The sequence below is a fragment of the Biomphalaria glabrata genome, chromosome 17 (assembly GCF_947242115.1).
Source record: "Biomphalaria glabrata chromosome 17, xgBioGlab47.1, whole genome shotgun sequence".
Lineage (NCBI taxonomy): Eukaryota > Metazoa > Mollusca > Gastropoda > Planorbidae > Biomphalaria > Biomphalaria glabrata.
In genome coordinates, this window is record NC_074727.1 from 16,388,833 (window position 1) to 16,413,606 (window position 24,774).

Consider the following 24,774-nt stretch of genomic DNA (forward strand, 5'->3'; position numbering starts at 1 on the left):
TTCTATCGCCACTACATTTGTTCTTATTACGAATTTTTAAATTTTTAAAATCCCCCCGGGCCCCCACCTGGGACCCAAGTGGTTGTCCGAAATTTATTTGTAAATACATAAATTTATATATTTGATTGACAAATAGTGTCAACGGGTGTCTTTTTTTTTTTCAACATTTATGGATTAAATTTATCACAAAGACTAAACCTAGATCTAGGTCTATCAGTACGTTGACTTTGTTGGCATTTTAAAAAATATTTTTTCCCACAGAAATCAAAGTTTTTTTTTTAAAGTTCGTTTTACATTTATAACTTTGTTGCCACGAATAAAACTGCATGATATTAATGATATATAGCGAATTACAGGTTACAGGTATCTTGTTACCTTTACTAATAATAGATCTAAATGGCGAGTATTTTAAGGCTACACTAATTAACCTTTACAGAATCTAGTATAACAGATCTAAAAGTTATTCTTAATAATGCTAGAATAGTCCATTATTTGGGTGTGGCGTCTATGATTTCAGAATTAAACTTCACACTCGAGTTATTACCCCTCTATTCATCTTTCCCCAATCCAATGGAAACTCTATTTTTATTTCCATCTAATCCTTTTGATTTCGCACAAAACATAAACAAAAAACAATGACGTAATATCATATACTATTAGCACATTCTTCCTTTTGAAGTTATTATCACACCCTTCCTTTTAAAGTTCTTAAGAGTGATATCTACTAGCAGGGCCGGCCCTAGCATTTGCGGGGCCCTATGCGAAACGGATCGCGCGGGGCCTAGTCTGGGTAGGGATAAGCATAATGTCAAAATTATTTTTTTTTTTTTGAATTAGAAAATAGGCCTACTTTCGTCTTTGCAATAAATTTTTATCAAATGAAAGCTCGCTATGCCACTTTTTATTTATTGGCACCCCAAAATATCCATTTCGTCTATTCTTTAGGAGATTTGAATAAATTAAAAAAAGTTCAGGACTTTATCGTATATTTTGCCTTTTCATGAGATTTCCTGGAGGCCCTGGAAAATCAGGAGGTGGCGAAAACCCTGTTATTTTATATACGTTTTAATGGTTTAATTTAATAATGTACATCTAGAATTAGCGCGGGACGTATGAAAGCGCGGGGCCCACTGCGACCGCATAGGCTGCAGTGGCCTAAGGCCGGCCCTGTCTACTGCTGCACAGATTGCACGACATGAAGCGATATCAATTGAAATTTGTCACTTGTGCATTATTTAACTAATAAACAACGGTATTATTCATTAAAAGAGTCTTGATGATTACTTTTTGTTAAGTTTACTGATATACTGAACCAATTTGATTTGGGGCTTATATATTTTTGCGTACATGATATCATGTCATATGTCGAATGTCAAAATGCAAGGGGCCCCCAAAGAGGTCAATCCCCCCGGGCCCTAGTTACGCCCCTGTTAAAACGTGTACCTGCATTTCATGGTTTAAAAAGAAAAGTATAGGCCTTCTTGGTCTTCAATATCAAAAAGTGTAAACAAAGTGCAGATTACTCTGCAATTACCAATTAGGGTAAAAATCTTCCCATAAAAGGGCCGACTAACTAAATCTTTAGGACTGTTTAACTATTTAAAAAAATCGTATTTTGATCATGTAACTTTGTTACCATATTTCTTTGTTGTTGTTTTTTTTTTTTATATTTTTATATTTATTATATTTAAACTAGCTTTTTAGGGGGGAGGAGTGGAGGGGATGAAATTCCCCTTTTTTTACTCAGCTATTTGGTTTTGGGGGGGGGGGGGGAGAGGGGAGGACATAGTTTTTAAGCCTACGTATGATTGCAGGAGAAAAAGTTAGATTTGTGCATAGATATTTTGGTCGAAGGAGAGGCAGTAGAGTGACCAGACCCAGACCTCGAGAGATTCTTTTGTCACCGTTGGCCCTTCAAACAATTACGCCACACATTCTAAATGTGACGTAGCCATACGTTATCGACTGAAATAGTCCTGGTGAATTTATTCCTAAACAGTTTTCCTAAAGCAGGACTTTTTGCTCTTAATATTTTACAACCTCTTCTCTGCACCTTATACCAATTAGTCTTATTTACAACCTTTAATTATGACATTTACGTAAGGTTTAGGTAATCAGACGTCCGACAAAAGAAAGACATGTTTGGGTTTTTGAGGTCGAGTCCATCGTCCGGCACGTATTGGTTTAAAATGTGAAAAATGTGTCCGTCTTTGACTCTGTTGTGAACTGCATTGGTATATTATCTAATCATCTCATTCAATTCTTCCTTCACCCACACCCATACTTACTTCTACATGAACCAAAACAAAAAAAAAAATTATCTAAATGGAAAGAACTAATCCTTAAAACTATATCTACCCATAATGTACAAGTTATTTCCCTTATTCGATATCAAACAAAATAATTAATTACCAATAAGTGCTTTTGTTTATTGGTTCATGTTTTGTTAGGTACAATGAATAATTGTTTAAAGTATCAACTTGTTCAAATAATTCGTGAGGGAGAAATAACGTTGATAATTATGTAAGGGGACTAAACCTCACAAATATAGCCATATCTGGGAATACTGAAGTATTAGTTTCCCTTGTCCCTAATTAACAAAATAATTAATTACCAGTAATTACTTGTATAATTGGTTACTTTTTAAAATTGATTCATGTCTTGTCTATGTCAATGAATAATTGTGCGAAGTTTCAGCTTAATCCGAGAATGGGTGTTGGAGAAATACCGTGTACACACTTTTTACCAGACTGACAGACTGAGTTGATTTAAACTTTGGAAAAAGAATGGGGTAACTGTTGTTAGCAATGTGTAGTAGTATCACCACTACAGCTCTACTCACAAAAAAACATTAAGATGACACTTTTATTACAACAGTCTTCGTGAAATGTGATGATTCTTTCCGTGTTTGTATATTTGCATAAGAAGCCCGTTACTCAGAGACCCTCAAGATCTGTGAATTTTTCTTTGGAAAATATTTTTAGACGATCAACGCACGGTCGCTATACAGTAGTAGACTAAAGGGAAAAGAATGCTGCCCCATGGACTTCACGTAGGTACTGCTAAGGCTGCCGATAAGAGTGAAATGTGTTAAAGGATATTTAAACGAATTTCTAGTCAGAGAGAAAATTCATAACAAACGAATATTCGCGTTTGACTAGAGTGAAACATTTGGTTTAATCACTAGGAAAAGCAATGACTTGGTCCAAGACTCTAGCCGATAGTTACAAATTTAAAAGAAAAAATACTTTTTAAAAAAAAAAGCTTATTTTAAGCGTAGTTGTATCAATTATTTTAAGCGTAGTTATATCAATTAGTTTGGATCTGTCATGTAATTAAATTAGTAATAGATCAATAGATACCAAACAAAATAATTAATTACCAATAGTTAATTAGCTAATTATAAATTATTGGGTTTTTTCATTGATTCTTGTTTTTGTCAGGTACAAGATAAGTATGCAAAATTCATAACAAACGAATATTCGCGTTTGACTAGAGTGATACCTTTGGTTAAATCACTAGGAAAAGCAATGACTTGGCAGAATATAAGTCATTGGTTAACATACATAACTAGATTGACATATGAATATCTGTAGGACGTAATCATCTTTTCTTTTTTTTTTTTTTTTGAAGTAACGTCTTTATTTTATAAGATAAGATCAATTTCAAATTGATCCGATATTGAGTGTGGGAGAAAAAAACGTGCACAAGCTTTTTACCAGACAGACAGACAGAGTGACTTGATAGAAGCTTTCTAAAACGCTTCTCTCTCTATACGACTAGTGGCAGATATGTTGTACTGCACACTTGACTTTTATTCAACTGACTTGATGGAGAATGAATTATTTATTAATAGCTCTACCCTCTGTAACTAAATTTCACACCAGTCGTGCAGCTTCAGAGCTAACGTTGGCTATAATTAGGTGATAATTATAATTTCTTTGCAGAAAAAAAAAAGAAAAATGCACGCCAAGAGCAAGGGAGAAAACACTCACAGAAAAGCGTTAGGGGGGAAAAATGTCAAAGTGGGAAAGGGGGGGGGGGGTGCCTCGCAAACTAAGCGATTGGTATCCGCACAGCGAGGTGAGATATGGACAGATAACTCTGAATTTCATTATCGGGCGGTAAGCAGATTAGAGTGAGTCCCCTTACAGCAGAGTGACTCCGTATGGCGAGAAAACTTGCGAACCCTTGGGGGCGTTTCCCACGCAGCATTGAACACCCACATTTTCCCCCCCCCCCCTTTTTACCGAACACACATTAGGATTAAGATGTAAATGTCGGCAGAAGACAGAAAAAGATATGAAAGTATTTGTTCATGTTTGTTTGTAAAATGCTTTACATGTTTCGGAAGTTCCTTCAGAGTAGAAGATAATTTACTTCCTAGTCCAAACCTCCCGTAAGATGACGGGGATGGCAGCGGGCAGGGTTTGAACCGGCGCCTTCGACACGGAGGTCACGTTTGAACCCGGGACCATCGAAAAGTCCGAAACACAGTCCAGCGCACATACCGCACGCCAGGCATCTTATATTGTTTTTCATAAGCATTTGCTAATTATTTTTTTCTAAAGACTGTCCATGATTCGAATGCTGTAGTATAAGTCGGTATAAATAGAGAAACGGTAAAATAGTAGTACATGGGTGTATATATAATATACTCAACGTAATAGACATTATAATTCGCTGGACAAATGAATTAATAAGGAAGCGTTTATTTGTATGTCACAGTTAATTGTCACTTTATTATTATTGTTATAAATAAGAAAAAAAAGGGGGGGGGGAGGATCCATGGCAAAAAAAAAAACAACATTTATAGTAAGTTAGTAAGTCAATCTCCTATTTCAGACCTTGTGATCTATAGGGCATATGATGTAAAGGTCATCTGGTTATTTTTTTTTTTTTTTTTTTTGTGGTCTACGGTTAACGAGGGTGTCATGTGGTCAGCACAACGGCCAACCGCCTTTACTTTTCCCAACAATATATAGACTAGAAAAAAAATGGGCTTATCCTGTGGATAATACTAGTTCATGATAGTTTTTTTTTTAAATACATCTCTTGTATTACCATTTTGAGCTGACCATTCTGTTCAGAAAGTGTGAACATTTTGGTGAACATTTCGGTCTTTTTCTTGTGAGTTGTAGAACACATCGACGGTATTTAATTATGATTGCCATTACTGCTGTACTAATTTTTCACTCTTGGTCAATTTCGTGCAAGACTTGCACCTCCTCTTCCCCCTCCACTCTCCAGGGCTCCGTCCGTCTCATTTTTCATGATTATGACAACAGTGTTGACGGGGAATTCCCGATGAATCCATTCTTCTCTTGCGGAGACTGACCGGCGAGGAGTTTCATCCTGCCTTTGTCTGCTCGAGACGCTGGACATCCACTCTGCTCCCCCAGGGCAAATTACGCCCGGTTAGGTCCCCCTCGACTGGTCAGTTTGACGCAACGACCAGCAAACAAGACTGACGAGCTAATGAACAGTAGGGCCCCTTTGTATGGTCACTCACCCTCTACCCTTTGCCCCTTGACCCGACCCTCCCATTGCACATGGACACAAACTGGTTCTCGGGTGAAGAACATTATGAGTGTTATTTAAACTACAGCTTATCCTAACAGATTTGTTTGGGGCAGTGTGTGCACTCGCGTGGGATATACAAGTGTCGACCAATATGTATACAAGATTGTTTTCATTGATTTTGTTTTAACAATTCCTATTATTAACTTGCATTCTCTTCCTTGGTTCAAAAAGTTGGAAACTGGGTGGACAGCTCTAACAATTTTCCTAAAAAGTTGACAGTTTATGTAGATATAAATTGCAAATAAAAATACTACCTAGGCCCACTTGGCCTAACAGTTATATATTTAAATATACTTATAATCATTATTTTTTAAAAAAGCTTTTTTTATATTATTTGTTTGACATTTAATGCAGATATACAAGATAGGTATGTAGAAACAAATTTCTAATAAAGTTGTTAGAGCCATTTTCGAAATACCCGTCCACCCAGAACCCATTAAAGAGTTTGCAAGCTAATAGGAGGAATTCTAAAAAAAAAACAAAAAACGATATGATTATCGACTTCGGGTGTTGTAAAATTGAATCGTTTTTTGTTAGAGAGACCATTAAAATAGTACACCATTTAAGTACCTCGATATAGTCTTAGAGGATAAATGTATTCAGGGTCGAGGGATCAAGCCTCCTCAAGACGACTTATTCAACTTATGCCACCACATCTGTCAAGTACAATTTCTCTCCCTTGTTCGGCAACAAGATAATTAATTACCGTTATTTAACTATTTTTTTTAATTGATTCTTGTTTTGTCAGGTAAAAGAAATAATGAAAAGAAATAATGGAGCAAAATTTCTACTTGATCCGAAATTGGGTGTGGGAGAAATAACATTTACAACCTTTTTACTAGACAGACAGAGTTAACATAAGCTTTATAACAAAAAATATGTCCCCCCCCTTAATGTTAGAAAATGTGAAGTTTCAGTATCTCTGCCTGCTGAACAATCTGAACATAAAACCCCAAACGTTGCCATTTAGATCACTTGCAAGAAACATATCGGTGCTGCACTTGGGACACCTTTTCGATAAAAATATTTGAAAGAAAGCTATAGAGATTTTCAACAACTACAAAAAAAAAAAAAAAGAATTTTGGGTCACGATTGTATCACACTAACACTACAGAGAAGATACTTCTTCTCCCCTCCCGATGTCTCCCAATGCATTAAATGGCCACTCCTGGTTGGAACACTCTACTAAACTCTAGCTGCTGATTCAGTACAGTAGTGATTAGGATTTATATATATCTCCTCTGTTGAGATCGAGTTTAAATGCAAACAGTACTCAATTTACCGCGTGTTCGTGTCATCAAAGTTTTAAATAGATTTAAACGTGGTGTTCACACGGTGGACTTTTTTTTCCCTTCACATATCCCTTAGTTTTTTTTTTTACTCGTTGAGGCATCATACATGATTTGTTGACCGTCTTTCTCCATTCCTCTCTCTTGATGTTATCTTCCCATGGCTTTTGACAGCTTCGTTTTCCTGGTAGGTCTACTTGAAGGAAGATCTTTGCGAGCCCTGAGGACCTTGTGATATGGACATAAAGTTTTAGTTTGCGTAACATGGTACTTCGTGTTTTGTTATTAATATGTGGAGATCCACACAACTCGTCTGCATATGTGTACCCCTTTCATTGTCTGCATACAGTTCACCTCTTTCTAGCTACACTATTTGTGACAAGTCACCGAGGACAGATGACAGCCGATTTAACTGCTATCGTCACACTTTTGTCAGCGAATCGGCTTCTATTTTTAGTCGCTCCACCCCCCCCCCTTTTTTTTTTTCGACCAACCATGTGCGAAATTTTACCTTGAAATAAATTATTCAACCCGTTCTATGCTCTGATTTACTTTAAGATTATGTCAACATTTGGCAAAACTGTAGGCCTATTCATTTCTGTTCTGTTAGCAATGGCATTTTAAATATCATTTTAGTTATACAAGTTCATACTAACGCTTGTCGACTACACTGGCATCCTAATTTTAGGGCCATTTCTAGATGTTTTTAACATGAAAATGTCAAATTTTAATCAGGATTTGACCAATGTGTTTTGTTCACAATTCTTACAATAAAATACAGGTATATAAATTAGGACGTTTTGGTTGTTTTGAAGTTCTGATAATTGAATAATATCTTAATCTTAAATGAAATAGAAATTTGGAAGATTAACTTACAGAAAAAATTCTACAAAAAAAAAAAAAAAATTAAAAACATCAAAATTTAGGATTTAGCACCTCCATTTCTAAAATGGGTTTTAGTGAATCTATGGCATTCTTTAAACTAGGGTATAGTAAAAATAGTTGATGCATATTTGAGCGGAATAGGTGAGCTTTCTATTTTTGTAATGATAAATAAAAATTAAAATAAAAAACATAAGAAAAACGAAATTATACTTTTTTTTGGGAAGGTGGGGGTGAAAATTCAACCACTGGAAGTCAGTGGCACCTCAAATGCTGTTAAATTGCAGCCATAGGTCCTGTGTCGAGGAATACAAAGGATTTATCAGTAACTACAGTTAACATTTCCAGCATATCAATTATATTTTTGTGAATTTTTTTTTTTGTTAGTTTTTAAAAATAAAACAATTTGAATACTGAATATTTTTCACTTTTTTATAAATTACATTTGATTTGTGATTTGGGTGATTTGTTAAATCTGTAAATGAGTGGTGATGTTACTAGTCAGTGCCTAGAATGAATACTGTTTAATCAATTATTTTTCTACCTTAATTATTGCTATTGCTTCATTGTACCTTAAAATTATTTTCTAGAAAAGATTCAGGAGAGAGCATAACATTAAAAAATATGAAGAGACAATTATCAATTAAATACACATTTATTTGGCCTTTTTGGACTTCAATTTACGAGTATAGAAGTCAAGTTCTTTTCCTTCTAAAAGGTAGCCATCCACTCTCCCACTCTGGCCTGGGCGAGATGAAATCTTAGCTGTAAAAAAAGAATTATGAAAGATTAGGAACATAAATAAATAAAATAACAGCTGAATTAGCAATACTGAGATGTTGGTCAGTGTAACTATGACAAAGTATAACCCTCATAATGGATGACATACACTGAAAAATACAGTCATTGTCTTCCTTCAGGGAAATGTTTACATCATTCCAAATACCAGTATTCTAGAATCACAAGGAATAATACTTTTATATTTATGAAACATCTTTTATTGCACTTTCTGTTTCATTTTGTTTTAGACAAACTAAGTAATCAGTAACATGACTATTATAGTCAGTCAAAGAGGTAAGAAAATAAAGTAAGCTAATTGAGGAGGAGGGGGTCATTGTAAGTTTGATTTCATTACGATGCTTATACAAGTTATACAGCAAAACAAATATGAATGAATTACCAAAGAATTTAGAAATGTAATACAATTTTTTTAAGTTGGGCAGTTTATCTGCCTTTACCTTGTGAAGTGGTTGGGTTTTTTTGTACATAAGTAAAATTCTATCAAAAAAGCAAAACTCTACAAGGTTTATAAAAATGTTAATTCTGATACCGGTATGGTTTAAAAAAAAAAAACAAGTAAAGAAAATAGACTTGATCAAATTGGCTTAATGCTCCACTTAAGGAAGTCTCTAAATGACCTTATCTAGAAATGGCAAATATAACAACCAAGTGCATATAGTCCTATATCTGAACTAAGACTGGACATCTATTAAAGTTTAAATTATACAGCAGCTCATGGACAGGCAATGGAATGTTTCCCTTATGAGAAATAGCTGCCTAGGAGGATGGGATTGCATTCACTTTCTCTAGTTAGTGCGACCCATTAGGGCACTTTGATACCTAATTGAAATAAGTGAGTTTCTGAAGAGCTGTGCTTTACTAAACAGCCAGCATGTTCCCATTTATATTTCTAATTAAAACTTTTGGAGGTTAGTTGATGAAAAACTGTTTAGTCAATAATGTACATAGCCAATACAAAATTAAAGTGGTCAGTGTAACTATGACTAAGTATAACCCTCATAACGGAGGACATACACTGAAAAATACAGCCATTGCCTTCCTTCAGGGAAATATTTACATCATTCCACCATGAGATACTTTTATGCTTTCAATGATTATTTTATTACAAAACTGACTTTTCTATTGTAATCTTGTATCATCTTGCTTAAATAAAATGCTCTTAAATAATTAACAACTGAAAAAAAGACACACTAACCCCGCGTTTATCAAAATGTGGGATGTAAACAAAAATTCTGTTATATAACGCAGTTATTCATGGCAGATCTTTAAGCTGGTAAATGGGGTTGGGAGCACTAACAACATGTTGTTGTTGTTTTTTTTTTTTTTTTTGGGGGGGGGGGGGGGGGGGGAGAGAGAGCGCAAGAGAAATGCTGCTGTAACAGTCCCTAAATATACAGTCATTAATCACAATAAATAGAAAAATTCATAGTTTATACTACTTTTACGATTTAATAAGAAATGCATCTTGATTGTCACAGCCTGGCTCACCCCTCCTTCATTTATCTTTCAATATCCTGTGAGGACAATTAGTTAGTTTACATACTATACTTTGAGCCCAAATATCAAACATTAGTCATTAGCCTAAAATTTGTATTGCCTTTTGTAGAAATTTACCGTAATGCTAGACTTTAATAATGCTAAGGGATGAAATGCTATATCTTTTTACATTAGACGACTAGAACAATTAATTCATACCAGAAAGCATGCACTTATGCAATACCCAGATTTTTTTCATCACCCTACACAATTTATTTTTCAACTAGATATGAACCCTTAAGTATACACTAACCATAAACTCTTCCAGTAGAAAACTGTTCATCAAGAGCTGGCTCTACTTTGGCAATCTTTTTTCTTGCTTCGTATTTCTTCTGGGTCTTTTTAGAGCGCACTTTGTTGAGTACAGCCTCTTCTTCTTCAGACTAATGAAATAAAAAAAGTTTTTAATGCAAAATCATAAGTAAAAAAAAAAAAACAGTAAAGAAATGTATTGTAAAACAAAGGAACATTTCCTTAAGTTACTTTCTAACAAAAATCTTTAAACTGACCAGTTTAACTCCTTTCTTGCGACCCAAAGGTGTAGCATAGTGAGCTTCATACCACTGCCTGAAAGGTGTTGAGTCTATTTGAACAATGCAACTCTTTACTAGGGTCTTGGTTCTAACAAACTCATTGTTTGAAGCATTGTAGACTACATCAATGATACGGGTTTTACGAGTAATAGCTGCAATAAAAATGTTGACACATATTTTACAGATACATAACAGTATTCTACTGTGCTCAGACACAACAGTTCAAATTTGCAACGAAAAAAATTGATGGCCTTACTGTCATTGAATAAATGAAAGACAAGGTGGGATGAAATAAACAGAAATTACAATGGCCAATAATCAATCTCACTAAGTATTATATAAAAATGTGAAAAAAATTTTTGACCAATATATATGTGGCTTGCATAATCGTACTTTTGTAATTGTCAATAATGGAAAAATAAAATGCAAACCAGGATTCTTTCTAAGCAAAATGTTTTCCACCTGATAATAATAATAACAGAAAAACAATAACTTGTATGTATATATATATATATATATATATATATATATATATATATATATATATATATATATATATATATATATATATATATATATATATATATATATATATATATATATATAAAGACCAGATCACATCCAAAGAAAGTGAAAATGTTCTATATTGATTAGAAATATTAACCGAATTTCTTTCGTGAGAGAAAATAAATATTATATTATAATGCTACGAGACTTCATTTCATTACATTTTATTTATTTACTAATCCTAAAAAAATGCCTGGAGACAGCAGACAGTTTAAGTTGCAGTACAATTCATTAGAAGAGTTGAATGACTTATTAATTTTAATAACATGGTTCCTGTTCCAGACATAGTAAAAAAAAATAAATAAATAAAAAGCAACAACTTTACTACCTTCACTTCCCCAAGAAAAGTTTCCATGATCTTGTCTCAAAGCTCTGTATTTCTTATTGCCACCCATGGTACGAATTGTGTGAATTCTTTTCGCACCAAGCTATAAACAAACAAAAAATGCAACATTTCAAACAAAGTTCTTCCATTAAATTATCTTCAATATGATTTGTGATGGTAGATTATTGTGAATCATTAATGAATTCTTAGCAAATTGAAAGAGGTGCCATTGGTTACTAGGGTCAAATGGCTTCAGACAAATATCTGTGAACATAGATCATCTGAACAAAAAAGGTAGTAGTTAAAATAAGTCATTATATCATGTTCTAACAAGACCACAGATTTCATAAGCTTGGCAATCTAAGATGAAGTGGACCTAAAATGGCTAAATGAGCATTTATTGCGGCAGTTACTAAGATCTTTGATTTCAATTGGGGCAAAAATTAAGTTTAAAAAAAGATATGACTGGAAAAAAAGATGAGGGGTCAGACATAATATTTATAGCAACTAACAAGCTTATCCCAAAGAGATTGACAATTAAATGTAAACCATTCTATAATACAATAAATCTTACTAATTGTCTCATATATAGCATGTAGTGTTGTTTGAACAAAAAAATGGTATACTGGATATTGTTAGAAATAATTCAGTATAATCTATATCTGTTAATTTGAATCTAGATATGGACCAAGTTCATATATTAATGATTAATGTATCTACCTTTGTGTGTGCTGGTGGACGACCCAATTCGAACTTTCTCTTCTTTCGTACGCATGGCATACGACCACCAGTGGCGCGACGCTTGTGCCATTTATCTCGAGAGATACCTAAAAAAAAAAATGATGTTAGCAGTAGCAAAAAAAATATGATTTTCTGTTAATGCCTGCCACCTAAAAAAAGGTCAAACATGTTTACTTGTGCTATAAATTTTATTTTGTGCATGCTGTAAGTATGCCTTAAAATTAGCATTTAAAAACTAACTTGGTAATATTGAGTACTAGATCTAAAACACTAGAAATTTCACTTTATACTTGATATTAGAGGCCCTTAAATGTAATGGACAATACTGTTGCTAGCATAAGTTCTTCAATACAAGTCAAACCACTTAGCCTTTAATTTATAAGTATTATCCAAACTGTCCTAGCCCAGTAGAGTAGTATGAGACAATATAGAATCTAGATCTAAGATTTATTTTATCTAGCTTAAATTGGTAGACCATAATTATCTAGAGTAGTTTATTATTTTGGACATTACATGATCTTGCTGTTTTTGTGGCCATTACATCTATATTTTGATATTTAGTATGAAACTAGCACGCTGTATTATGTGCTTGTCCATTTTCCAATGATTCTGACCCAATTTCCTTCCATTTAGCTGTCTTTTTTTAACTTTTTATGTAAGAAAAAAGAATTTCAAATTTTTAAGTCAGGTTGTGTTTTTTTTTTCCTATGCCTATGTCACTATGTTACCAAGATGACATTACCTCTTCCTAGGGCCTAGGGTTAAGACTATATTGACTATATTTTTGGTTGGCTAAGTCTATACTAATGAGCCCGGCAATATTTAAAATTTTATTCTGACAATTCCGTTTTTGGAGCTGATTTATTTGATTCATATGCCAAATTGTTTGATTCCATACAAAAAAAAATAATAGGGTGTTTGTATTAAATTATGATTTTCTTACCAAAATTTATTTCAAACAGCCAGTTTTGGATATCAGTGAGTGTTGTTTAATCATGATCTTAAATTATATATTATTTGTTAGTTGTTGTTTTTTGTAGATAAATGAGCAAATGTTTGGAGTGAGCTTGATACATTGATTGAATGAAGTTAGATGCCTAGATTTAATTAAGTAGCCTAGATTATCTAGAATCTAGACCTACTATCCCTATATTGCCCTATATACTATATAGTTAATATAGATTATAGATCTAGATTTATACTTTATAGAGAGAATATAGGAATATAGAGGATTCAGTTCAGCTATTAGTGATAGTATTACTATTACTACTATTAGCCTTATTAGGAAAGAATGGCCATCCTATTCCTAGCCTGTGGCTGTAGTGTACTATATAACTATTATAAGTAATAAAAATATAAGTATATTAAGTATATACAATATTATATACTACACAACTTAAGTACAAAACAAGTACAAGTTACTACAAGAGTTGAAGAGATGATCTGTTATTACTAGTAAAAAAATTATTTTTATTAAATGAATAAAAAATAAAACATTTAACATACATTCTAGTCATGCAAACATACCCTGGCTTTTCGGGCCAATATTAATTAATAATTAGATCTAACTCTATTTCAAAAGTATTTATTTTATTTAATTTTTTTTTTTTTTTTGACTCGGCTTGAGTGGCTTGACGGCATATGTGTTGTTTATATTTTGGTCCGATAAAGATTGTAATTATTTCGCATTTTTTTATATTAAATTTATAATTACAATTTGGGAAATATTTGTGAACGAAAATGTCATATAAAGTAAGCAAAATACTAACAATGATTTATAGATTATTTTCAATATTAACGAAATATTTATTCAAATTTATGATAGTGATGAAATATGATTACAATAAGTTATATCAATAAGACTCTAACCCATGATGGCGTCTATTAGGTAAAAGAAAGGGAGGAAACGGAAATCAACTTACCAACCTGGCCAGAATGTAGTCAAAATATTTTCTATTTACTTCGCTATTTCCATGTCAATGGTTTTTTTTTTGTTTTTTTTTTTAGTTGTGTCTAATATTGTAAAGTTACTTAATTTCTTTAAAAATTTTGTTCAATATGTTAAATTAAAATAGGCAACAGCTAGCTAGATGACAATTATTAACTTACGAAAATATGCCGATAATGATGCCCTATCAGGCAATAACATAAATAGAATTACTATTTCGACTTTTGATGTTTCTCTATAATCTTGTCGTTATAGATCTATAGGCCTACTTGCAGGACACACCGGCTATGCCCGTTGACTTGTTCCCAGGTTTTATATTGATAATTATGGCCGGAAAACACCCTTCATTTTTTATTGTAATTAACGGGCCCTACCTAACACACTTTTTTAGCCCTTCAATTTAAGTGGAATTAGTGTTTCTGTTGCAATGAACATTTACGGCCCACTCTCCATTTCCATTTCTGTCTCTCATTCTTTATCTTTTCTCTCTCCGGAAGCCCTTTTAGGTTTTTGGAAACACACGCTGCCTTATGCGCCCCACACATACCTACACGCACTCGTGCGACTTTTCTTCGGCTTCTCAATTTAATCAAAATCAATATTATATTTTCTACCGTGACTGCCCCCCTCTTTTTTACTAGTTTTTTTTCCCCTTTAATCTTAATGCAAGTAATGTACGGTATCAGACACCGAATACATTTCTTCATACCATCAGTTTCAGGCATAGAGAAGAAAATACATTTAGTTTATATATATTGTATGTAAATTGTGTAAATTATGAGTGAGTCTGGTGTGAATGTACACTCTGGTTTCTTATAGTTATAGTGTTTTTTGTTTGGTGTAATGCACAAATTGTAAGACAATTTTCCTTACGGATAATAAAGATTATTATTATTATTATTATTATTATTATATATATATATATATATATATATATATATATATATATATATATATATATATATATTTTTACAGTATTAAAAAGTACCATAACTTGCTCTCTCTCTCTCTCTCTCTCTCTCTCTCTCTCTCTCGAAAAAAAAAGACTCTAAATCTATCTCGTTAATGCTATTAAGATTCGTTTTGTTTTTTATTTAGACCTCTTGTAAAAGGAAGTGGAAATGATGACGTAGCCTAAAGCTAAGGTTATCCTTGTATGTATGTATGTGTGTGTGTATATATATATTCAGGGGCGGACTGGCTATATGGGCAAATGGGCAAATGCCCGGTGGGCCGGTACCAAATGGGCCGGTCTGGTCGCGACCAAAGGAAATAAAAATTTCAATGCAGACAACTTTAAAAAAAGGTGACAGCAGAAAGACACAAAGGCCCGAATACGTTTTCTTGTTGTTGTTTTTTTAAATTCTTAAGATAATTAATTTTGTTTGAAATTCAATAAGAATTTTAAAAAACCCACAAAAAACAACAACAACAACAAGACTATACACTGTACGTATTATCGTTTGCAAAACGTTAGACCGTACTTTCTGCTATGCACGAGCGGCATGGACTGCTTTGATGTCTTCGAGGTTGTGTTTGGCCTGATCATTTTGCTGGTCGGCATGGGCCTTTGATGGCACTCCCAATTTTTTTTTTTTTGCTCCTTCCCTCCCCTGTCTTTTAATGGTTCCAATGAAATTTAACCAAAAAGAGGGGTGAGAGAGGTTAAGTTATAAAAACATTGATATAACGCAGCAAAAAAAAAAATAGGCGCGACAATTAGCTCTTTAACAATACTTAATAGAAAATTAACTTTAACACATACACACAGCCGCGAAATTGCAAACCACCCAACTTATTCACAGCTCAATATTAGTCAATATGGGTATAAAGCTCTACTTTCTGCGATTTGAAAAGAAAAAGTAAGTTTCTTTTTGTTTATTTTTAATAACATAGATCTAAAAATACTACACTTAAGGCTTACAAAAAAAATATTTAATCTAGATCTAAATCAATTTTTATACTATTATAATTAATGGCAAACTTATGCTTAGTATGAAGTCATTAATGATGAAAATTATTACAATAATGTATAGATCTATAGCGCTGTCACATCCGATATTTAATGCAAGGAGATTAATATTTTAAACTAGTCGACCGGCGGCGTAGCATAGTCCGCTATTTTGCAGGGCCGGTCTTAGGCCACTGCAATCTATGCGACCGAAGGATCCGCACTTTCATGGGACCCGCGCTGATTCAAGGTGTATAAATTATAAAATTAAACCATTTTATAACTTAAAACAGATTTCCCGCGCCCTCCTGTAGATTAACCAGGACCTCCTGGAAATCTCCCGAAATTGCAAAATATACGAAAAAGTCCTTAAAATATTAAAATTATTAAAATATATAGAAAAAAAATTGTCATTTTGGAGTGTCATTCAATATGGAAAACGCCAATCTTACGGGCTATTCATAAAAACGGCATTATGCATTAGGGGTAGCCGTAATTGTGTAATCAGTTTTAAAAGAGCTTCTCGTGCCTCAAACTAATGAAGAATTACTTGAGGTCAACAATTCTCAAAGATAGATTGAAATATTTGGTAATTCTTGCTATTGAGCGGGATCTATGTAGGAAACAGAATTATTATGATATACTGTATGACTTTGCTACACGCAAGGCTCTTAATGTAATTCTGTACATAGTAAAGAATGAATAAAATGCATAGACGAATTTATTTTCTAATACAAACTCTTAAATTTCACTTATTGTCCGCTTCCCTACCCAAACATGGCCCCGCGAAATCCGAATTGGGCCTCACAATGCTTAAGTCCGACCCTGCTATTTAATGTTTGTAATTTTTTTTACATGTTTCGGATATTCCTTCAGAGTTGACGATAGTTTACTTCCTAGTCCAAACCTCCCGCAAAACGATAGGGAAGGGTTGGGGAGGGTTTGACAGTCCAGCCGGCGCCTTCGACACGGAGGTCACGGTCCAGCGCGCAGCCATCCGTAGTGAGCTGTGAAAACGTGTTCTCCCCCCCCCCCTTTTTTTCTTGTTTTTTTTTTCTAGGTGTGACTATCCGCAGAAATATGAGAGTGATCTTTCCTTTACTTCTCGTTTAAACTGTTGAGGGAAGAAGAGAATTATATATATATAGATAATTGGTCATAATATATTCATATACAAATCGCGTTTTTGAGAATGTACTAGATCTAGAAGGAAGCAAGAGCTTTTCACATTAAGTAAGTGCCTCTGTAACCGTTCTGCTTTCTCTTATCTTTTAATGAAATGGCTTGCCTGAGTCAGCCAGGAAAACTAATGATTTAGCATATTTTAAGTCACAGATCAACATGCATGACTAGATTGACACATGAAATGCGTAAGACGTAACAATCTTATTTTTTGAAGAAAAGTCTGTAACCTATTGTCACAGATGCCATTATAGATTTATTTGTATATTTCACATTTAAAAGCTTATGTGTAAATAGAAATATAAACCCTTGACTGAGCCTCAGGAATTACCCCACAAATCTAGATCCTTGACAGCGCCTCAGGTTTTACCCGAGACGTAATTACGATGTTGCAAATCTATTGGTTGATTTGAAAATAAATAAAGACATTTTAGCGCCAGAGAATTGACGAGAGAGAAAGAACGCCAGTCGATGAAAGAATGTCCTAGTAGACAGTCACGTTTTCTAAGAGCTCTGATTTAAAGCTTTTGTAATATTACTTGTGCTTGTTGATCTGTAACTTGTACATAAGCTGTACTTACGTTTTGTATTTAAATAAAGTTCCAGAGTTGTGTTTTAACAAAGAATCTTTTATCGTGAATCCTAGATCGTCATTTATTCAACTATTTTAATTCAAGTGAAATCCCCGGCACCACAACACACGTTGTGACACCTATAAATAATACCAAAAAGCTTCAAACTCATTAGGCTGCTATTGTATTGTTTATAGTTTTCAGACTTTATACATGTATAAATAGAATACATTATGTAATCCTACGAATGCATACATCCAGTTTTCGATGCGTTATCAAACTTTATATATTTTGTAGAGAATTAGGCTTACACCTATAATATAACACATGGGCGTAGTCGGGAGGGGAGGGTCTTCAAACCATCACTTGCCTCAGACCTCATTGTCTGAAAGGGAAACTTTACTTACTGCCCCAGTGCAGCCAACGTAAGCAAACTACAGTTTCCTAATTTCATGAGCGTAGCTAAAAGGGGTTTTGTGGTTTCCTGTCCCAATCCAATACAAAAACTAAAGCATTTTACCATTTTCTACCAGTCACTGGACTCCATTGAATAGCAGAATTGGTTTTTGAATTTTTTTAGCGGAAGAGTAGCAGGCTAATTGCAATGTAGATACCTCAGAATATGCATTTTTAAAGTTTAAAATAACGGAAATAATGCATGATTCCGGGGCTTCGCCCCGGACATCACTGTGGGGAGCTCATAGCGCTCCCCCGGACTCCCTAGCTGTTCTTTCTTGGTGTGTACTGACTTTCCACTAATTATAGGAAGAGAGTATTCTGGGGTAGAGAAAACGTTTGAATGAATGAGAAATCAGAATGCAATGAAGATTAATTCATATACACACACACACACACACACATATATATATATATATATATATATATATATATATATATATATATATATATATATATATATATATATATATATATATATATATAGTTATATATAAATTGCGGAGTGTGGTGAAAATCCCCCCACACCGAAAATATGTGACATGCCATTTGTGGGCCGGTTTATATGGTAATACCCGGGCCGATTATGATACCCAGTCCGCCCTGATATATATATATATATATATATATATATATATATATATATATATATAATTTTTCGAAAACGGCTTCAACGATTTTCTTTAAAATTTCAAGATATGTGCATATTAGTGAGAAAAAATTCTCAACTCTTTGGCCACATCGGGAAAACTCGAGGTCGACCGTTATATCGGTTTGAAAATGTCTCATTATCGAAGAATTAATATTGGCTAGAATGTTTTAGGAATGAAAGTTTTTCCATGACGTCAAAGGGAAAAAACTTGACACCGCTTACGTCACTAGGCTCACAGCATTACACTAATACATCTCTTCGCAAACAAAAACATGTTTTAATGAATACATTGGCCTAATTAAACATATGTGCACCATCTTATTGTAGATTGATCTATTATGTAACTTTGGAAGAAAAATAATGAAATTAAATTTCTTGATATAGGCCTATGATTAGTTATTGTCTTTAAAAGGCTTTATAAATTGTTTACACTTTAATTACATAGACCTGTAGGTCAGAAGGTAGCTTTTACTTCGTTATTATTTTGCTGGTGAATTACTGCAATGTGTTCAAGCTACGAAGTCTACTGTCCCATACCAAAAGAGAAGAAATGTTCATAACACAGCTTATCTGTGCCTTACTTGCACACCCTGAACATGATAACCAGGGCCGGCCCTAACATTTGCGGGGTCCTATGTGCGCGCGGCCCAAACAGGGTAGAGATAAGGATAAGTGAAAATTAAGATTTTGTATTAGAAAATAAATTCGTCTTTGCATTACATTTTTATTAAATGAACGCTGACGATGCCATTTTTTTTTATCACGCGTAGGATTGGCGTTTACTTTATTGATTGACACCTCAAAAATGAAAATTTTGTCTATTTTAAGGACATTTTTATGAGTTTCAGGAGATTTCCAGGAGCTCCTTGAAAATAAGGAGACCACGGGAACCCTATTATAAGTTATAATGGTTTACTTTAATAATTTACACATAGAATTAGCCCGGGGCTTATGAAAGTTCGGGGAAATCATGTTCCAGAATTCATGTTCCAGAAGTCACCCAATAAAACCTACTCAACACAAAGATCACCGCGCATAGACATCCCTTAATGTGGTAGATAACTTCACATATCTGGAAAGCATAGTATCAAATGAAGCATTGCTTTAAAGGGAGGTTGACATGTGATCAGGGATAGTCGTGCTTTTGGACGCCGCCAAGCGAGAGTGTGGCGAAATAATCGCTCCGCCTGTCTACAAAAATCAGTGTGTACCAAGCAGTGGTTCTCTCAACCCCTCTTTGTGGATCTGAGACATGAGTACTTTATAGAAAGTAACTTAGACTTCTTGAACGCCTTCACCAAAGATATTTGCACACCATCATGGACATACGGTGGCAGCGATATTCCTGCGAAATGGTATAAACTTCTTATAGTCCGACAGTCACGCCGGGCAGAGCACGTTTTGTGAGCTGAAAAGTGGTCGACCCCACAATAACGCTTCTTTGGAATACTAACGCGATGTTTTTAAGTCTCTTAGGAAAAATGTGCTATTTTACATTCTTACAAGGTGCACGCTTTACCCTATAACGTAGAGATTTTACATCACTTGATGCTTCGAACTAAAGCCATAATGAATATACTAATTTCAATTTTAAATGTCAGAACGTAGCCATTTTACAAGTTACACTGCAAAGACTTTCTTCCAAGCCAATTATAACCTAATAGTGTTACACAAAAGATGCATTGTAAAACGACACGACGTGGGTTGTGGTTTGTCTACTCTAGACTGTAGGATGTCTTTTCGTAAATACACAAATATTCCCAAAATGACTTCGGGTATATATCCTTCCTTAACAAATTATTCATCCGAGCGAGGCTCGGTCACCTGGTACTTAAACATAATTAGACCATGGAACTATGATTAGACCATGGTTAGATTTAGTGAAAAAGAAAAATATTGCTTTAAAAATACAGAATTTGTGTTTTTTTTAAATGCTTTATATCTAAACTGCGGTCTATTGGGGAGATACAGAAAATGAAATTCAAAGGTTTAAGTGTTGTTTTTTTTCTCGAACGGCGGTCGTCGGGTAGCGAATCTGTCAAAAAGCGTTCTTAGTGAGGAGGTAAAATGAACCTGTGCACGAAATTTGATGCTGAAATGTATTGTATTCTATTAAGAAATAGTACTGATTTATTATCAAGAAATCTCTGAAACAAATGACAATACCGCAGGCAAAAATATTACTAAAACATTAAAGCATTTTTTTAAATGCCAATAGCTTTCCCTTTTTCGTGTAAGTCTATTGTTTTAAAATGTTTTTTTTTCTTTTTGTTTTAAAATCATAAGCTACATATTAAATTTTGAAAACAAAATGGTGCAGTTTCAGAAATAAAAAAGCAGCCGCTGACCTACACTTTGCATGCCGCAAAATATCATGAAATCCAATTTTCAATAGCTTTTCTAAAACATTATTTATAAAGTTTCAGGCGGACAGGCCACACAATCTAAGACTAATACAGAATTTTTGTTTCCTATTTCATGGAATGTTTACAATGACATAATAAAAACATAATTTCACATTTGAAGTTCTCATGAGTTAGACTATATCTGCTTGAAATCTAGACAATTCCACTTCCTTCTCCACTTCTGGTTCCCTTAACTGTCATTGTATTTATTTTTATTATTACTTTTTGTGTGTAGGTCTACAACTGTTTGAATTAGTGTATATAACAGTTGATTGATGTCTTCGTCGAAACTCTTATTTAAAAAATGCAGATTCTTCTATAGGTTATTATCAATGAAAGTTTTTAAAAATAACATTTGATTTCTCCTACTATAGGCCTACGTCAATTTCTCTTCGACTGTTAAATCTTTTGAAAATCTTGCATGATCATCCTATTTCACTTTACCTCTCCTTTGTCGTAATAAGTAATTTCTGCTCATCATGGGCGTAGCCAGTGGGGGGGGGGGTTCAAATCGGGGGATCGGAATTAAAAAACTGATTTTTTCCTTTGATTTTGTTTATTTTAGGTGAGATTTTAATAATAAACCTTCACTTGCCCCAGCACAGCCAATGGATTCTGAGTTTAAAACTCCCTACCTGGGTGTTTTGAGTTTAAAACCCCTTCCAGGGGATTTGAGTTTAAAACCCCGTACCAGGGGTTTTTGCAGTTAAATCCCCTCTCTTCTATAAAACAAAACAAAACAAAAAATGCAAACGACAATCCCCAAATTCCAAGAGCACAGTTAAGGAAGATTTTGATTTTAAAACCCCATCAAAAAATTACGATAAACCCCCTCTTTGATATGAAAAAGCAAATTACGCTCTCAAAATGTTATGAGCGTAGCTAAATGGGTTTCGAATCAATTTTGAGTTCAAACCCCCCTTCAGCGGGGTTTGAAGCTAAAAATACCTCTTCAATATGAAAAACAAAAGCAAATTATGCACTCAACATGTTATGAGCGTAGCTAAATGGGTTTCGACTCAGTTTTGAGTTTAAACCCCCTTTCAGCGGGGTTAGAAGGTAAAAAAATACCTCTTTAATATTAAAAACAAAACAAATTATAGGCTACACTCAAAATTTTATGAGTGTAGTCAAAGGGGTTTTGAGATTAAACTCCTCTCCAGCGGAGTTTGAAGCTAAAAATACCTTTTCAATACAAAAAAAAAAGCCAATTACACACTCTAAAATCTATGAGCGCAGCCAAAGGGGTTTTGAGTTTAAACCCCCCGCCAGCGGGTTTGAAGCTAAAAAATACACCTTCAGTGTAAAAAAAAAAAAGCAAACTACGCACTCAAAATGCTATGAGCGTTCCAAAAGGGGTTTTGAGTTTAAACCTCCTTCAGAGGGGTTTGATGCTAAAAAATACCTTTTCAATATAAAAAAAAAAGCAAATTACACACTAAAATTATTTGAGTGTAGCCAAGCCCATTGGGGGTTTTGAGTTTAAACCCCTCTCCAATAGATGTTTTTTTTTTTAAAAGTTTAAAACCCCTCCAGATGGTTTTGAGTTTAAAATCCCTTTCAGAACGTTTTGATGTAGAAAATCTCTATCTTCAATATTATTCTAAAGCAAACTACAGTTACCAAATTCTATGACCGTAGCTAAATGGGGCTTTGAATTTAAAAAAAATACAATAACTCCAACAGATGATTTTGACAATAAAACATCTCTTTTCGATATAAAATCTAAAAAAAACTACAGTCACCTAATTCTAAGAGCGTATTCAAGAGAGGTTACACATTTCTACCAGTGGCGGGGCTCCATTATTAAACTGCAGTGAATAGTCATCTGCCGAAATTGAAAAACACTAAATGTTGTTCAACAAAGATGGCTAAGACAGATTTTAGGAGTCAGTTATAGAGATCGGGTCTAAATCAAGGACATCCTATGACGAACTGGGAGTCGACCCCTTGGTAAGATTGTGACAGAGCGTCGCATGAGGTTTGCGGGACATGTTCTCCGACAAAATGAATTACGCATAAGAAATGGGATGACATCCTAGTACAACTTGGCGCCACACATTTATGAAGGTCCTCAGAACAGGTGGGAAGAGGCTTCAGACATTACCAGTGACAGATTTTTGTGGAGAAAGCTTGACGGAAAATGCGCCGAACGGCGCGGGAGGGTCTAAGTCAGTAAGAATAGCACATTAAATTTTGCAATAAAACTTTCTAATAGCAGGAAAATGCACTGTAGATGCCTCAGAATATGCATTTTGTTGGCTTTTAATACCAGAAATAGTGTTTGGCGGCGGGGCTTTAATCCCAGACCCCCTTCCTAGCTATGGCGGAGAGTCAAAATTTTTTCCACTAACTCCAGGAAGAGCCTATTCTAGGGCACAACGTCTTCCAAAAGAATGAAAGGTCAGAATGTTATAAAGATTATGTACACACACACACACACATACCGAAAAAAATTCCCCCCAAAACCCCCCCGAAAAAAAATCCTGGCTACGCCCATGTTGCTCATTGTCAAATACACAATTTCACAATTTAGAATCAGTTGAAATGATGTCCCTGAGTCTTCTCAGATCTTATTTCGGTTAACGAGGTGGCTAAATGGGGTATTTCTGTACTTAATGTAAAGCGAGATCAGGATTTTTCCCACTTTAGAAGGCATTGCAGAATATCTGCTCGAGATAATCTCACTTTGACTATTTGATTGGGGTAACTGGGTCTTGATATGGTTATTCTTAAAGGCCCATACACTTACTATTTGTATTTCTTTAAAACTTTTGAATGGCATGTTGTCGCTCACTGTCTCTTCTGGTATGCCATCCCTAGCAAAAATAACTTTATGTGCCCTCGATTGTTTTGTTCTCAATTCACTTTATTTTATGCTACTAGCAAGTAGGCTAATCATTGTTTCTCCGATCAAACGAATCAGTTGAAACTTTTTTCCATTGTCTGTTGAGAATAAGCTCAAGATGAACGAAGACAAGACAGAAATAATTAAGATTGGCACTCGGAACAACGGAACAACGTCTCAAAAGTTGAAAACAAAGATTCTCTTTTTATCACGAACTGCCAGGTTCCTTATGTCAATGTAGTGCGGAATCTTGGAGTTTTCTTCGACTCAACACTATCTTTCGACCCACACATAGTCAGCTCTGCAAGGGTCTTTATCTGTAGCCTCTGTAGCTGCGCAGATTAGGTCAGATCCGACCATATTTAACAACGGAGTCAACAAAAACGCTAGCTGAGGCATTCATACTCTCCAGCCTTGACTACTGCAACGCCGTGCTAGCAGGTATACCCGATGAAAAAAATAGCCAAGCTGCAACGTATTCAGAACAACGCCGCACGAATAGT

The 24,774-nt window shown here is 34.4% G+C and overlaps 1 protein-coding gene across 1 annotated transcript; it reads right to left on the reverse strand.

Moving 5' to 3' along the window:
* Positions 1-8,390: 8,390 nt before the first annotated feature.
* Positions 8,391-14,210, reverse strand: LOC106055568 (40S ribosomal protein S8-like). Its single transcript, XM_056016090.1, has 6 exons — positions 14,127-14,210; positions 12,237-12,343; positions 11,520-11,619; positions 10,601-10,776; positions 10,345-10,474; positions 8,391-8,519 (listed from the first exon to the last, which is right to left on the reverse strand). The coding sequence occupies exons 1-6, from the start codon at positions 14,128-14,130 to the stop codon at positions 8,410-8,412; spliced, it is 627 nt and encodes a 208-aa protein (XP_055872065.1). The 5' UTR covers positions 14,131-14,210; the 3' UTR covers positions 8,391-8,409.
* Positions 14,211-24,774: the final 10,564 nt, after the last annotated feature.